The sequence below is a fragment of the Neophocaena asiaeorientalis genome, unplaced genomic scaffold (genome assembly GCF_003031525.2).
Source record: "Neophocaena asiaeorientalis asiaeorientalis breed wild unplaced genomic scaffold, Neophocaena_asiaeorientalis_V1.1 scaffold14, whole genome shotgun sequence".
NCBI classification, from domain to species: Eukaryota; Metazoa; Chordata; class Mammalia; order Artiodactyla; family Phocoenidae; genus Neophocaena; species Neophocaena asiaeorientalis.
In genome coordinates this window covers 13,380,488-13,396,883 of record NW_020175192.1, presented here as the reverse complement: position 1 = coordinate 13,396,883, position 16,396 = coordinate 13,380,488, and the positions used below count along the sequence as shown (strand labels likewise).

Genomic DNA, 16,396 nt, shown 5'->3' with positions numbered 1-16,396 from the left:
TTTGGCTGTGTTGGGTCTTCATTGCTGTGTGCAGGCTTTCTCTAGTTGCGGCGAGCAGGGGCTATTCTTCATTGCGGTGAGCGGGCTTCTCTTGTTGTGGAGCACAGGCTCTAGAGCGCGCGGGCTTCAGTAGATGCAGCACATGGGCTCAGTAGTTGTGGCTCGCAGGCTCTAGAGCGCAGGCTCAGTAGTTGTGGTACACGGACTTAGTTGCTGCGTGGCATGCGGGATCTTCCCAGAGCAGGGATGGAACCCGTGTCCCCTGCATTGGCAGGCGGATTCTTAACCACTGCGCCACCAGGGAAGTCCCAAGTCTTTCTAACTTTTAAAGGAAACTGCTATAAACTTGGAAATTGAAATCTACACAATCTAGAGTTCTATAGTTTCCACATGGCTGGAGCTCTTTGAGAACAGAATAGTGTCCATATGATCCCAATGAAGGTCTTGACAAGAGTGATGCTGTGGACTGAATGTTTGTGTACCCCCCTCTCCCCTCAAAATTCATACATTGAAACTCAATTCCCAATGTGATGGTATTAGGTGGTGAGGCCTTTGGGTGGTGATAAGGTCATGAGGTTGGGGCCTTCATGAATGGCATTAGCGGTCTTACAAAAGAGACCCCAGAGAATTCCCTTGCCCTTTCTGCCACGTGATGATACAGTGAAAATATGGCCATCTATGGACTAGGGATTGTGGTATTACCAGAACTGAATCTGCTGGCACCTTGATCTTGGACTTACCAGCTTCTAGAACTATGAGAAATAAATTTCTGTTGTCATAAGCCACCCTTTATGGCATTTTGTTATAGCAGCCCTACTGGACTAAGACAAAAGAATACCTTTTTGGGAGTTGTGGGAAGTCCTCAGGGCTGGATCCAGGCAAGTGATAAAACAGGTGGTTTGTCTCTGAATCTTGTCTTCTCATTTCCTGCCTTCTCTTCTACCCTTAGATGAAGAGTTCAGTTGCCATGCTCAGTTCCTTAACCTGTCTCCATGCCTGATTAGCTCTGATAGGGCATCAAGTCAGGAGCCGGAAGAATGACCTTTAGGTCTTAATACCATACATAAATGTTTTGGTAGTCTAACCACATCTGGTGTTCAGGACAGTGTTTTTGTAGGAAATAGCTGTAATCGCTTCTGGTAAAATATCTGGAAAGATTTGAATCCAGCATTCAGAATATGTGATAAGTGTACATGTTCAGGTCCTACTGGGATAGCCCAATACCAAGTTGGCTTGCTGGCGTGCAGAAAAACCCCAAGTAAACCTGACTTTGCTTCCGCCACTCCAGAAAGTTGGGATGGATGTAGTCAAGTCCCAGGAGGAAACGTGCAGATCAGAGAAGACTGAATACCCAGGATCCAGGAAGTTTCCAAACTGACCATGGAAGTTCTGGCCCATCCCCGGTTCCCCCTCAATCAATGATATTGTGTTCGGGTTAATTCGGACTCCTTTCCTTAAGACGACCTCCTTTCCAGGGCACAGGTCCTCCAAAGACATCTCTTGCCTGGAGTAGGTTTCCTTGACTGTCATTAACCACATACTTAGCATTGGAAAAGAGAAGGAAAGAGTAATTTGTCAAGACTTTTGTCCCATAGAACTTACCCTAGATGTTTTATTCTTGCCTTTTATTTTTAGCAATGACAGCAGTTGGTTTAAGTTTCGGTTCCTAATAAATCAATTCCATTTACCTCACCCTCTATTAAATATGCCAAGCAGATTTTACGTTATAAAGCTACTATTTTAATGAGATTTAATGAGCTTATCCTTAGATCTTCAAAGATTTATAGACATTCATCAGAGTGGGAAAGGGCTGCTTCCTTTATTGGCTGTATATTTAAAGAACACATTTCAGAGAAGTCATTAAAGTAACGTGTGTCTTCCCTCTTCAAAATCTTCATAACTGCTTTGTGTACATGTGTGCATCACAAAAGAGCTTTTTCCAGCCCCAAGCCTTTGAAAACCAGGACGTGTCACACGGTGATAACTACAGCTCCCCAGAGCCCTGTCTTTTTAGATCTGAGCCATGTGTTTTGATAAATAAATCATCTCTGAAGTGCTTATCTTGCTTCTGGCAAGGATACAATAATTTAGATGCCTGCTTCGTAACGCCTACAGGAAAGAGAACGATTCCACATCTTGGCATGAGAAAGGGAAAGGCCCGTTAACAACCCAAATTACAATGTGGAAAGGATATGGGGGCGACTTGACTCAGAGTTGGAGGGAAAAAAACCTGGAGATTTAAATACCAGTAGTTGGGTCTAAAACCAAGAAAAAAAGGAGATGAACTCACAGATAACAGAACTATGAAATAGCCGGATGTTACAGGACTGTCATCATATAAAGGTCCCTGCTTATTTCTGAACCTCAGTCCGTGGAAGAAGCTTTTGTTACTGGACTTAATCCATTCGGTGCTTGAACCTTCTGTGAGGTAAAGCCATGCATCCCAGGTGTATTTTGGGGTAACAAAAAAACAGTTATATTGAGCCCCTGAATTTTGTGTGAATGAAGCTGTTTGCCAAAGCTAATATTTGTAGCCACGTGACTTACCGTTCACGGAAGAGGTGGACCAATGGGGATGAGTGGGTGGCCAGTGCCCTGCAGAACCACCTTGATGAAACGAGGCCTGAACACTCCACACTTGGATTTCACCAACAGTGGATAGAAGAAATTGTCCTATCTAGAAAAATGTTACTTTGTTTATGTGCTATTGGGAACATTATTCGATGCCTTCAAACAAGGAAATCCTTGGCAAAGTCCCTTCAAAACCAAGCGCCGGGAAAAGCTTTGCTCCTCCCGATGAACAGTTTCCTAAAATTACACGAATTCTGCAACCGGTTGTTTTCTACTTTTCTAGGTTGGTGGACAGCTCAGAAGTAAGTTTTATGTTTGATCGCTATCATTCCTCTCAATTAGAATGTATTGCTATAGTTCCTTTTCTTTCCACCTTAGTTTTGGGTTCATTTTGGTTCCTAAAACCTTTTCTACCATCTCAGTTTTTTTTTTTTTTTTTCCCTGAAGTGGGTGGCATATAAAAAAGGTGCAATTAGTTCAGAGGTTTAAAATGTGCCTCTTGAGACGTTTATTTCCAAATAGCGCCTTATTCCTCGGCAGAATATTTGTTTCCTCCCTCTCCATTGTTTATTTATTTGAAGTAAGAAAGAACAAGAAAGCAAGGCAGAGGGTTTGCCTGGAAAATTCCCAGGAAGAAACAACGGACAAACTAATACGCCCTGAAACAGGAAGGTCCTATGGAGAATTATGATTTCCATGTTCAAAACTCTTTCTCTTGTACAAACATAGTTGGAAGCTGGTTTTAGCCACTTCTTCCCTCAATGCTCAAGCAAGAGGTGAAATGACAAATGTGTCCCGAAGCCCCAGGTTTCACCTCAGATGCTTGGAAGTATAGGTGTGTTTACCTGGAGTCCCAGGATGGAAGGCTTGTAAAAGGAGTGAAACTAATATGCAGAAGGTGACCTGGGAGATTTCCCCATCCTGGTTGCTAGCCACATTCCTAGATTTCTAGGACATTCATTAAGATCTTTGCATTTGTTTTAAAGTTGTCCATAGTTATTAACAAGGTTTGAGAAATTAGTTCACAAGTTGGAAGATTACTCTTTAGGTAGAAATACAAGGGCCTTGGGCTGTTTCTCTTCAAATGAGTATTTAGTGACTTCTTGTGAGTCTAGTTTTGAGGAGGAAAGATCTGCTGCTTCCTAATTTTCTTTGAGTATTTTTAAAGTATTTTGAATGAGTTTTTGAAAATGGAAACCCAAAGGAGCTTAGAACAGCAGGGGGACTAGCGGTCTGAAAGTGGGAACACTGGAGTTCGATTCTTGCCCTGCCCTTATCTAGGACAGCAGTAACAGTGGGCTGTTTTCCACCTAGCCCTCCATCCATCCTTCTCAACCCTGCCCAGGGAGGCCAATCCTGCAGACTGTATCACCCAGGGGCCCTTGCTGTCTGGCATCTCACTGGTCTTGGCCTAGGGATGACAGGTGGGAAACAGGTTGAGTGAATCCTCCCCATTCCTGCCCTTGCTTTTGCCTCATCACCCTTTGCTTTTCTCTTAACCCTGCCCACAACTCTCTAAGTGGTCCCGTCAGGGTCTTGTCATTTGAACCATCTGGGGTGGCTTCTGCTTTGAGCCAGGCTTCTGATACAAATGACAACCAGGTTTAGCAAACTGGAAATGGATTTCAAGCAGTGGGATTAAATTCTGAAATTCTGGGATCACACCAGCTGTGTCTGAATTCTTCCTAAGAGACTTGTTAGGTGGGGAGAGAAGCAGGGAAGATTAACTGGTCTCCGCATGCCTGGGGTCCTTGCGGCCTTTTGCTCTATCTTACGAGAAGTGTAAGATAGAGGACAGTTCAGGTGGTCTTGAAGCCACTGCTTCAGGGGCTTAAAAACAATTTTACCCGCCAAAGGTATTAACGCTCTTGGGCACTTGAGGATAAAAGAGCTTTCTTTACTCATGAGTCAACCGAAAATTTTAATTAAAAATGGAGAGTTTTATGGTTTTTTTTTTTAAATAGCCATTTGACAAGAGGGTAAAGAGAGCCCATAATGGGGTAGTGAGACCAGAGTCCAGGCTTCACTCTGCTGGCCACACTGTTCTCAGGACCTTGCAATAAGCTAGAAATGTACACAATTGTAGGCGAAAACTTCAAGGCTAGGGGAGGAGAGGAGGCCAGACCAGGGTGGGCAGTGACATCCTCAGTCTTTTGTATTTATATCTTACACACACACACACATATATATATAACATCCAAGTACAACAGTCATTTGTACCATTTCCCAGGAGACACAGATGTTTCCAAGGCAAGGCAAGGCGGGGTTGGGGGCAGCACGCGGGACGGGGGCTGCCTCACAGAAGCTGCAGGAGCTTCAGCGATTGTAAGAGAGCTCCGGGCTCCGCCGACGCCAGATACTGGCAGCAGAGCCAGTCCTCCAGCTCCACCCCGCGCCGGCGGTCCACCGCCTTCTCGGCGAACTTCATCATCATCAGGGCCCGCTTCATGTCGATCCAGTTGCTGAGCGTGGCGCACAGCGCCTCCTCGGAGGTGCCCGGCTGCTCCACCAGCTCCCGCCGGGGTCCCCACAGAAGGCACTGCAGCACGCGCTTGGCCTCGCCGATGCGGATGCGCTTGATGGGGTCGGCCTGCAGCAGCAGGTGCGCGAGCCGCTGCAGGCCCGGCGAGTAGAGGGACAGCACGGGCAGTGGGGGCAGGTCCTCCTGCCGGTAGTCCTGCTCCCGCAGCTGCGCCCGCACCTCGAACGGGTTGGGCTGGTGGAGCAGCTCGTAAATGAGGATGCCCGTTTGGAACTCGTCGAACTTGCGGTACTGGGAGGCAGACACAATCTCTGGTGCCAGGCGGGCCTGGCTCTTTTTCTGCTGCAGGTTGGTGGAACCGCCCGGCTTCTGCTTGGCCTTCAGGAAGTTGCTGATGATGAGTCGGGGCAAGTGCTTCTCGCCGGGCCCTCCCTGACAGGCAAGGCCAGCCGGAGGGGTGGGCGTGACGCCGGCCGGGAGGGCGGCAGAGGGGCAAGAGGAAGGGGTAGCGGCAGGGGCAGGGGGTAAGGTGGTGGGAGGGGCCCAGGAGGTGGCGGAGGAGGGGTCCGGGGAGGCCTGCGGGGCGCAGTGCACCAGCAGCAGGTTCTCCAGGCATAGGTCCCGGTGGATGATGCCGTGCTCCTTCAGGTGCTCCAGCCCGTTGCAGAGCTGCAGAAGCAGGAAGCACACGCGCCGCTCGTAAACCTCGGGCTCAGACTGGTGGCTGGTGGCTGAGTCTTGCACAAAGTCCGAGGCGGTCTGGTGGGGTACCTCTCGGGTGATGACCACCACGCAGTCCTGCTCCTGGGCGGGGGGATGTGAAGGCAGGGCAGACAGGGGGTCCTTGGGCACATCGGGAGAGGTGAGCATGCTGGAGGGCACCGAGGCGACAAAGTGGCCGCAGTCCTGCTGGATGTTGAAGTGCACGGGCACGGAAGGGCTGCAGTACGAGGCTGCTTTGGGCTCAGGGGTTTTGCAGATCTGTGGGGGAAAGGGGCAGTGAGGTCAAAGGGCCAGAGCCATCATTCGGTTCAGCAACTGGGGTTGGGACGTTTGGATATCCACACGCAAAACGGTGAACTTACACCCGTATCTCACACCGTACACACAATTAACTCAAAATGGATCCCAGAGACCTAGGTCGCAATGGAGAGACTTAGATGTGAGAGCCAAAACATATGCACTTTTGAAGAAAACACAGGACAGGATCTTTGAGACCTCAGGTTGAGCAAGGGTTGCTCAGATACCACACCAAAAGCATGGTCCATAGGAGAAAAAAATGGACAAACTTGACCTTACTGAAACTCAAAACCTGTATGCTTCAAAAGATACTAAGAAAATGCAAAGACAAGTAATAGAGTGGGAGGAAATATTTGCAAAACACATATCCAGTAAAATGATTTCTATCCAGAATTTACCAAAAATTCTTGCAACGCAGTAATAAGATAAATTACCCAATCAAAAAGTGGGCAAAAGATGCATTTCACCAAAGAAATATATAATTGGCCATAAACACATGAAAAGATATTCAACATCATGAATCATAAGGGAAATGCAAGTCAAAACCACAATGAGAGACCAGGTGAGGCCCACCAGAACGGCTATAATAAAATGATAACAGCAAGTTTCTATGAGGATGTGGAGAAATGGGAACTCTCATTTATAGCTGGTGGAATGTCAAATGGTACCACCACTTTGGAATACAGTTTCGCAATTTCTTAACAAGCTAAACCTAAAATTATCACACGACCCAGCAAGAGTGAGTTCCCTTGGTAGGAAGACGTCCCCATGCCCAGAGCGTAGGCTGGACAAATTCTCAGGAAGCCAGATAAGAGCTCACACAGGCAGTCAGCCTCACTCCTCAGCCCTCGCACCTGAATTGGCAGCTACCTTGTAATAGATGTGTTCGACCCCTGGGGTGTTCCCTTCTTGGGGAATCTCAGGGGCAGATGCAGGCCCTAAACCTCTAGGACTTGGTCAAATTCTCTTAGGCTGCCCTAGTTTCTAGATCCAGGTACATATGCCATGCCTACCAGCTGGCACAACCTGTGGGGCTGATTTCAGTGGAGCCGCTAAGTGGAAGCCACGAGCTTTTCCTCCAAGGGTGAGTCAGAGCAGCTGAAAGAAAACAGAAAGCTCTCCAGAGAATAGGGAACCCAGAGGGCCCAAAGGCACCCTCTGAACCAGAGGTGGGAATAAACAGACGGATGATCTCAAGCTCCTTTGGGGAATTCCCAGTGTCTTTCCCACCTCTTCTACATCTTCTTGTACTAACGACAGCGACTGCCAACTAAGGATCCTGAGCAACAGGAACCCTCATCTGGTGGCCACACAACTGAAGAGTCTTGAGCCAGACACAACGGCCCCCTGTCAGGCCTCAATTTCCCTCTAATTACACTGAAAGGGACAGTATATGGTCTGTGGGTGCCCCTCTCAAAAGGAGATGATGCAACCCCAGCCATACTTTGTAGAAAGGTAGGGATCAGTGCGTAATCCTTAGAAGAAAGGCATTTCGCCTCCATCTATAAAATATCATCCTGCAAACAATCCAAAAATAACCCTTTGGGGTGCTGCATGGCTGCACTCAGATGAGTACAGCAGTGTTTATGGAGCACCACAATGCTTACAGGTGACGTTTTTAGAAGTTCTGCTGCAAGTACCTTTTCAAAGAGATATATTTATATTGCAGTTCTACAAAGCTCAGCATAAAACCTGGCATAAAAGAGCTCCGCTTCTGAGAAAACTTTTTAAAAGATAATTGGAGGGCTTGGGGGAGAGAACACATTAATTTATTGATCCCTCTAATAGAGAAGTAGAATAGAAATAAAAGGGAATTACATTTTATCCCAGACAGTGCTTCCTATTACTAACAAAAGTGATTTCAGAATGCATGCCTAAAAGGCACTGCTGCAGGCTCTTTCTTATCCAAGCACACCCAGCTATATTCAGTTTTTATTTTTGGCTGTGTTGGGTCCCCATTGCTGCACATGGGCTCTCTCTAGTTGAGGCAAGCAGGGGTTACTCTTCGTCGCGGTGCGCGGGCCTCTCATCGTTGTGGCCTCTCTTGTTGCAGAGCACAGGCTCCAGAGCGCAGGCTCGGAAGTTGTGGTGCGTGGGCTTAGCTGCTCCGCGGCATGTGGGATCTTCCCAGGCCAGGGATCGAACCCGTGTCCCCTGCCCTGGCAGGCGGATTCTTAACCACTGCACCACCGGGGAAGCCCTGTGTTCAGTTTTTAAATGGCAGTCTTCTGGAACACTATTACACTAAAGGAAATTTGGGAGGGGTCCTCAAAAAACAGTCTTGCATATAAATACCAACCCCTGTGTATGGACCTGTCTGCTGTGCCATCCACGGATACTAATGTCATCCCCTCCAGTGAGGGCTTCTCAACTACAACATATACCTACCGAACCCTTGCACCATGCCTACCAAGCATTTTGTCATGTAGTGTCTCGTTAAATCTCATTGAACAACTCAATGAGGTAGATGCTACTACAGAGGAGGAAACTGAGACTTCAAGAGGTTAAATTATTTGCCCTAGATTATACAGCTAAGAAGTGTTCTGGAGGTGAAAAGTACGGGCTTTGGAGTGAAAAGGACCTTAGTTTAAATATAAACTCTGCAAACATTGGCAACTTTCCCTTGATTCTTGTTATTTGTGGTCGTTATGTTCTATTAAGTAGCCACAAACACTGAATGCGTGAATGCTGAACCACTGCTCCTTGGGAAATACAATGTGAAGTTCTTGCAAGCCTCTGGTCACAAGGTGTTCACCAACTTATCAATATGTAACCTTGTTGTATACTGTGTGTGTTTCTGTTTAAAGATGCCTTATTCATGGATACTGCTGATGCACTAACACTGACTCACGGCCAACAGCAGTGTAACTCATGCCTGAGCTAAGCTGATCTAACACCCTCTCAAAGGTGCATCACAGCCTTCCTGACCTTAGGAACACGAGACAGGACTTCAGCGCTCAGCGTGGCCATTTTAAAGAGCGAAATCGCCAACAAAAAGCACAAAAGTGTGACGATGAGGCATTAAATAGACACAAAAAGTACACCTGTGTACAGTATGAGAGCTGAAACAAGAAGGCGGAGGGTCCCTTTGCACCACCTCAGCTGAAGATTTGCAAGTCAGATGACCCGGATTTCCGCCCCCGCCCACTGTGTGCCAGTTCAGTAATGAACCCCAAAGCCCTCCAAGTATTGATGTGGGGTTACAAGTAAGTTTCAGCATCGAATTCACAAACGCAGGATCCACGAATACTGAAGATCAAAGGTATTTATCTCCAAGTGTGTTTCTCCTCTGTATCTCAGGGGCAGTGTCCCTCTTCACAGGGCCACTGGGAGCATTAAAGGACACAACACAGGTGTGGCTTTCAACACAATGCCCAGGCGAGCACCCACCAGGAGAGGTTGCTATGGTGACTGCCCTTGCGGGTCCGGCTGTAGCCATGTGGTGGTGCTGGGCAATTCCAGAGCTGGCTGGCTGTACAAACCCAGAGGGTTCAGCTGCCGGGGCCTGGGCTGTGTTTCCAAGGATCCCCTCTCTCCAGGGTATCAAAGGCCTGGGCCCTGCAAACACTCTCCTTGGGAGCTCCAGGCACCTCGCACAGAGGTGTAGATGAAAGAGGAGAGTAAATGACAAGTGGCCTGGATGCATTTCAGAATCAGTGAGCTGGTCCCTCTGGCAAGACCTGCAGCTTCCTCACTGCCTCGAACAAAAGACAGAGCACAAGAGGCACAGCCCTGGGCCGCCGCCAAGATCATTCTACAGTGTCAAATTAGAGGTGAGGGGAGAGGAGGGGGCGGAGGGAGGGGACGGCTTCTTTTCCACCCCATCTCCCCTCACCGCCCCCCAAGTTCATTTTCAGGGAGTCTGTGCTTGGGTTCTGGCTCAAGACCTTCACACAGACCTTTGGTTCAGCTCAAATTTCAAACGTTTCACTGAGCCAAGTCTCACTTTAAACTTTGGTGCCACGGCCTGATTCGTGGTTGAAAATCTGGGCTAAGTCACGTCTGTTAAATAAAAAAGGCCCAGCCCGCTTAGCGCAGGTCCCTAATTACCGGAGTTCTGGCTGACTGAGGCATGAAACAGCTTCAAAAGTACACACAACTAAGGCATTTTTTTCCCTCCTCATACTCGTGGAGCTGGGCTACATGAGCTGGCTTCACCTCCTCGCGGCTACAGGGTGCCAAGCCCACAAACGGAGGGACCAGCGTCAGCCCGAGCAGGTGCGAGCCTGCAACTGAAGCTCCTGCTTCCCAGGCACGGATGAAATGAGCTCAGCCACAGCCAGGCGGTGCGGGAAGGAGCCCCGCTCCCCACTCCTGGGGATTCAGCCGATTCAGATGACTGTATTCCATCTAGGATCAGCACTAATGAAGTGCAACAGCAGTGCGGAAGGATGCTCCGTGCCCCGCCCCCCTCCCCTCCCCCGCCAGGCCAGGCCCATTTGCAAATTGATATTGTTGTTCCCCAGACTCTGAATACTGGAAGCTCTTCTCCAGATTTTCTTTTCACACATTACAGAGATAGTCCCTGAGCTGCCAAGGCTCCAGCAAAATCAAAGAGGAGACCCCGGGGACTCTCTTCCTTAAGAGGACCAAGGTCTATCGCTGGCTTCCTTATGGTTTAGATTTCGAATGCAATGAACGACGCTGCCTTTTAACATCCTCTGGAAATGCTGAAATTTCTGCACTGTTCTTCGGAGAACTGGCTAATTCTACATTGTTACAGGAGATCCTAGAATCCAAGCTGCACATCGCCATCGTGGATAAGAAAAACAAACCCCTTTGCCCGGAGGTTCTGATCCAGCGGCAGATCTTGCACCACGTGGCCCCCTGGGCCATATCACTTTCTACCCCATGGGCAAGAGGGATTGAGCCTGTCCCACCAGGCTCTTTCCTCCTCAGAATGGAGAAGTCAGCTGTCTCTTGGCAGTGAAGGAGGTGCCCAGGTCCAGCCCAAGGAGGCGGGGGAAGAGTAACACATAAACACAGGAAATGTTCAGGGTGGAAGCAGAGACATTATTCACAAATCCCTTTCTCAGGTCCACTAGGTTGGCAGAAGCAAAGAACTTCCTAAAGGCACCTCCATCCCCTTGACTTTCAAGGAGCTCAAACCTACATCCCTTTCATTGCATGGATACAGGCCCCTGGCTCTGGGCCACCAGCGATGACCAGGCTGACCATGTCCAGCTCTCTGGAGGGTCTACTCACTCTTCCTTTACTGGATACAGCACCAGGCTAATAGGAAGGGAAACGCTGGGGTTGTTTCTTTTTCTTTTAATTGTGATTGGGGGGGTGACCAGGTAGGGTAGCTCAACAAGAGAGTAGCTGCCGAGTTCAGATATAAAGAGGCAATGAAGTTCAAAACTCTATCTAGTCTTTTGGGGCCTTGATTTCTGACAATGAACTGGATCCTCCTAATAGCTACCTTCCTGCCTAGTTTTTTTGCAAGAAGGCAGCGAGTAATTATACAGAGCCCCTTGAACAAATAAATCAGGGGTTCCCAATCTATATTTTATGGTGGTGTCACCAATTTTTTAAAAGAAAAATCTCACAGTAAAATTCACTGCAATTTTCCTTGGGTAATAAGCATAGTATTAAAAAAACTCTTACTGGTAAGAAGGAAGCCACCCCGCCAAGACCGTTCCACGTTAGTTCACTGTTTGCATTTTTTCTAATTAGAAATAAAAGAATGTCTTGGGGCAGGTGATGGCAGAAAAGAGTTCAGGGTTCCCTTCTCACTCCTCACAAAAGCCTGCATTTATAGAAAGACCACAGACCACCAGGTACTCAAGGGACACCAAAAGAAGATGAGAAAAGGGGCCACCAGAGGGGCCAGATGGATACAGACAGCTCCACCAGCTTACTCAGAGCTGTGCCCCAAAAGAGCAATGGGGCGTGCTAGCAACAGCCCTGATCCAGGGCCAACGATTAAACAGCTGTGTTACTTTGGGCTAGTCACTTAACTTCTCTGAACTTCATTTTTCTTAACTGAAAGGGTGGTAGCATAGGCTTTGAGACAAGACAAAGAAGACTTCAAATCCATCTTAGCCACCTGCCAGCTGTGGGCAGATTACTTAATCATTTTGAGCCTCAGATTTCCCACCTGTAACACCTACCTACCCTGTGAGGATTTGAGGTCGTGTAGTTAACACACCCATCCAAGAGTCTAGTTGTATACTGACTGCTCTATCAGTAATATTACTGTTGTGGTTCAAGATGATGTTTGGGTCTAACTCTCCTTCCGGCTCTATTTTAAGAACTATATCTTAATTGCCTATCTCCCGTATTGGATTATAAGCTCCACAGGAACCGTATGTTCACCTCTATATACTCAGATCTTTACAAAATACCTGGCTCATAGTAGGCGTTCAACAGAAACCTGCTAAGTAAATGAATGAATTCTCCATCACATGAACAGGCAACTGTCTTAATCCAACTCGATCATGTAGGCTCGCTCCTGAAAGCACAGAATGAACCTTCTATTCATTGTACAAATCACATTGCACCACGTCCTGGACCAGGCAGAGAGTGAGATCACCGAGCATTTTTTGGAAACTACCCTCCTTCGGGAGCTGGCTGAGGGGAAATGACTTCCCCAGCCATAGCGCTGCCCCCTCGAGCCAGGACCGGCTGGCGGCACTGTGGAATGGGAGGAGGGGTTGGTACCTACTTTCACAGCGTAGGTGCTGCCGGGGTCCTCGGAGCAGGTGGCACAGTAATAAATGGCATCCCCCGAGTCGCAGCAGGGCTTGTTACAGGCCAGCTTGAACAGGGACCAGTTATTCTCGCTGAAGTGCAGCCCCTTTTTCTGGCCGCCCATGAAGAGGTCCTCACACCTGGCCACGAGGCGGACCAAGGACTGGGCGTAGAGCCCTCCCAGCTTGGTGTAGGTGCCCTCCTTGCTGCTGATGCTGCTCAGGAGGCTGTGGAGCTGCAGCTGGGCGCTGCCCGCCGAGGCCTGGCTGGACACGCTCATCTGGGAGGCCGCGGCCGAGGAGACCCCTTTGCCCTGCAGGCTCTGGCTGCCCGCCAGCCCTGGCGCTGGGCCCCAGGGGCCATTGTCTTTGAACGTTTTCTCCAGAGGCTCGGAAGCAGAGAAGATGTGCTGGTGGCGGCTGCCGGGGCCTGAGGAGTAGCTGAAGTGGGACTTGTCATGGACACAGACGTTGGTTTCTGAGTGGCTGAGGTTCAGCTTGGGACCTGCTGTTCTTGGCTTGGGGGAGCCTTGGGTCCAGAAGAAGCCATCCGGAGAAGAGGCCGCCCGGCTCACTAGCTTCTTCTGGGGGAGAGGTGGGGGTTGCAGGGGGCCACCGGGGGACACATCCTCAGTGGAGCCCGAAGGGAAGGGAACAGGGCTAAAGAGCTCCTTCCTGCTGCTGGTGGGCGAGTGAGTCAGCTCAGATGATGGACCTGAAAAAGAGAAACAGAAACCATCAGACCGGGGGCCCAGGCCACTCAGTTCCAGGGTCCCGTGGGCCTTTTTTTTTCTTTCCATCAAAGCAATGTATTTTATTTTGTTTTTATCTATTTCTTGAAGAGACAACATATGCACAATGAACACAACTCAAAATGCAAAAAAGGTGTACAATGCCAATGAAGTCTTCCTCCTACCCTGTTCCTTAGCGCCCAGTCCCTCTCTTCGGAGGAAACATGGCGGGCAATTTCCCACACATCCTCCTGGAGATCTGCCAAACAACCCAAACACACACACACACACTCACACATACATGCACACACACACATTTACACAAAGGAGAGCAAACGGTGCCCACTGATTGCAGTATTCCTTTTCTTCACTTGCCACTATGGCTTGGAGATATTCTACATCAGATGATGTTCAGGTCTATCTAATTCTTTTTAAAAGCTATCCCATACTGTATCATCACATGCAAGTACCATAATTTATTTAACTGCTCCCCTGTGGATGGACACTTAGGTTGCTTCTAATATTTTGCAAACAATGTTGCAACAGCACCAACAAGCTTCAACATGTGTGGCTTGGCTGGATTTTTTCAAAATGTCAGTTTATAGAGGGTACAATTTAGCTACAGTATAATTCCTCCTTTTTAGGGTATAATTCTCTGAGTTTTGACTAATGTCCTGATGGCCTGGGGGACAGTGCAGGCCCACAGACATTTCAGAAGACAGAGAATGTGATTTCATGAGAAGAAACAGATTTCAAGGGAAAGCGAGTGGTTCCCAGGCCCCACAGTTCCCAGAGGTGCACGTGGATATTGATGTGATTTGGGGAAAGTTCCATCACTGCCTCAGGCCTCCGCAGAGCATGGGGACCTTCAGAAATGTCACAGACTGTGAGATAAGGGCGAAGACTGGACTTACTCTTTATATCAATGTATGAAATGGAGAGTTCACAATGAAACAAGAGTTCAGGTAAAAAATATATAAGAAAAGGTACTGACATCAGAGACAAGAAAGGGCCAATTGAAAATAATACTCATTTCTTTCATTCTAAGAACTGACTCAAAGATGTATCCAATATTTTAATAACAGTTTTTAAGGGGATTAAAAAAAACCCAAAACATTAACTGTATCCATACATTATAAAATACATCCTATTATCCTGAAGGTTAAAATGTGAAAGAAACACGGGTCTCAGATTCAAGGAAATAGGCAGTTATGATGTGCGCCCCTCATTTAGTTGACTGTGCATGTAGCCCAAGGGCGGGGCACACAGTGCCTCTCTGGACCCCCTCCCACCTCAGCAGGACGACCAAGATGCAAGACGTACAACAAATACAGAGGCCGAAGGCAAGTGGAGGAAGGCCCCAAAGGAAGCAAACTGTCTGTTAGTTTTGTGTCACTTCACTCAGAGGCACATGGCCTTCGCAGGGCTGCTTCTGAACAGGTAACAGCTGTCTCTGCTTGAGTCCCTCTCTGCTTTCTCCAGCCAAAGAGGGACAGAATGGGCTGGCACCAAGCCTCTCCCATCAACACGGGGGCCTCCTTACATGGGGGTGCTCCACCGGCAGGAGGGAGCCGGGTGGATGACATGTCCTCAGGCGCCGATGTCCGTGCCTCAGCCCCATTGACCAGCATCAGTAAGTGACAGCAGGGGCCTCCTGCACAGTACAAGCTCCAGCGCAAAGCCCCCAGGAGGACAGAGTTGGTAAACGCAGCTAGTTGAACACAGGAGCTGGGAACCAGGTTTGTGCAAAGAGATGCATTATCAACACGCAGAAGATAAGGGTTGGGGAGGGGGCAGGCAGAGCGTGATCGGAATCCCGGTCAACGCTTTACTCAGCGCCTCCAGTCTCCCTGTCCAGACAGGGACAGCCTGCCTATGGTCAGGACTCCTGGGTCCCCCGTCCAACCGGCCGGGGAGGTTTTTGACAAATCAGTTTCATGGCTAGTCCCCTCCTTAAGCCTTATGCTTATTCCCACCCCTTTCTTTGGTTTGTCTTCCTGGGCTTCCCCCTACAGCTCTCCTTGACGCTTTCAACACATCCCTTTCTGCCTCTGGTCTGATCTGAGGGCGCACAGCGGGATGAACCCTGATGTAAGCTGTCAATCTTACTCGGCTGAATTTCCTCATTTAAAAACGGACTGGGAGGCTTCCCTGGTGGCGCAGTGGTTGAGGGTCCGTCTGCCGATGCAGGGGACACAGGTTCGTGCCCTGGTCTGGGAGGATCCCACATGCCGCGGAGCGGCTGGGCCCGTGAGCCATGGTCGCTGAACCTGCGCGTCCAGAGCCTGTGCTCCGCGACAGGAGAGGCCACAGCAGGGAGAGGCCCACGTACCGCAAAAAAACAAAAACAAAAACTGACCGGATTGCATCCCTGCGAAGGCTCCTTCCAGCACTAATAGTCTATAATTTCAGCCATTCTCTCCATTTTCAACAACTCCTCATGTGCATTTTGTCTCAAAGCTGCCCCTGAAATAAAATACCTCTAGGCAGATGGTTATCTTGCTTCCACTGTTCCTCTATCTCTAGTTCCCACAAGCTGCTGCTGGAAAACTTTTCAATCTTTAAGGATAGCAGGAATCTTAAAAAAAAAAAAAAAAAAAAAATACATATATATATATATATATCGGTAACACTTCTCATTCCCTAGATTACCAAAGAAAACCAAGAGGTTGTGCTTTAGCACAGAAAATAACGCGTGTGTTCAGGCAGTTGGATGGAAGTGATTTTCTCCTTTGCCCTGTGTGTGTTCTCTTGCTTTCTCGTGGGAACTGTGAGTGCGTGGCTTTGATCAGATCTATATCCCATAACCATTTAGCTAAGTAGGGGCAGGAGTACTGGGTATTAGAAGGAGGTGCGGGTTCAGGGATTAGCATGTGGACTGGTTCATTTTTCTTTATTTC

At 48.5% G+C, this 16,396-nt stretch overlaps 1 protein-coding gene across 2 annotated transcripts in view; it reads right to left on the bottom strand.

Moving 5' to 3' along the window:
* Positions 1–1,678: 1,678 nt before the first annotated feature.
* The window catches only part of PRAG1 (PEAK1 related, kinase-activating pseudokinase 1), a 50,064-nt gene continuing 35,346 nt past the window's right edge, over positions 1,679–16,396 (bottom strand). For both annotated transcript variants that reach the window (XM_024765050.1, XM_024765049.1), the window contains exons 5-6: positions 12,741–13,480; positions 1,679–6,034 (exon numbers count right to left, since the gene is read on the bottom strand). In XM_024765050.1, the coding sequence (XP_024620818.1) occupies positions 4,868–6,034; positions 12,741–13,480 (1,907 nt within the window). In that variant the 3' untranslated portion in view covers positions 1,679–4,867. The remainder of the gene's footprint in view (positions 6,035–12,740; positions 13,481–16,396) is intronic.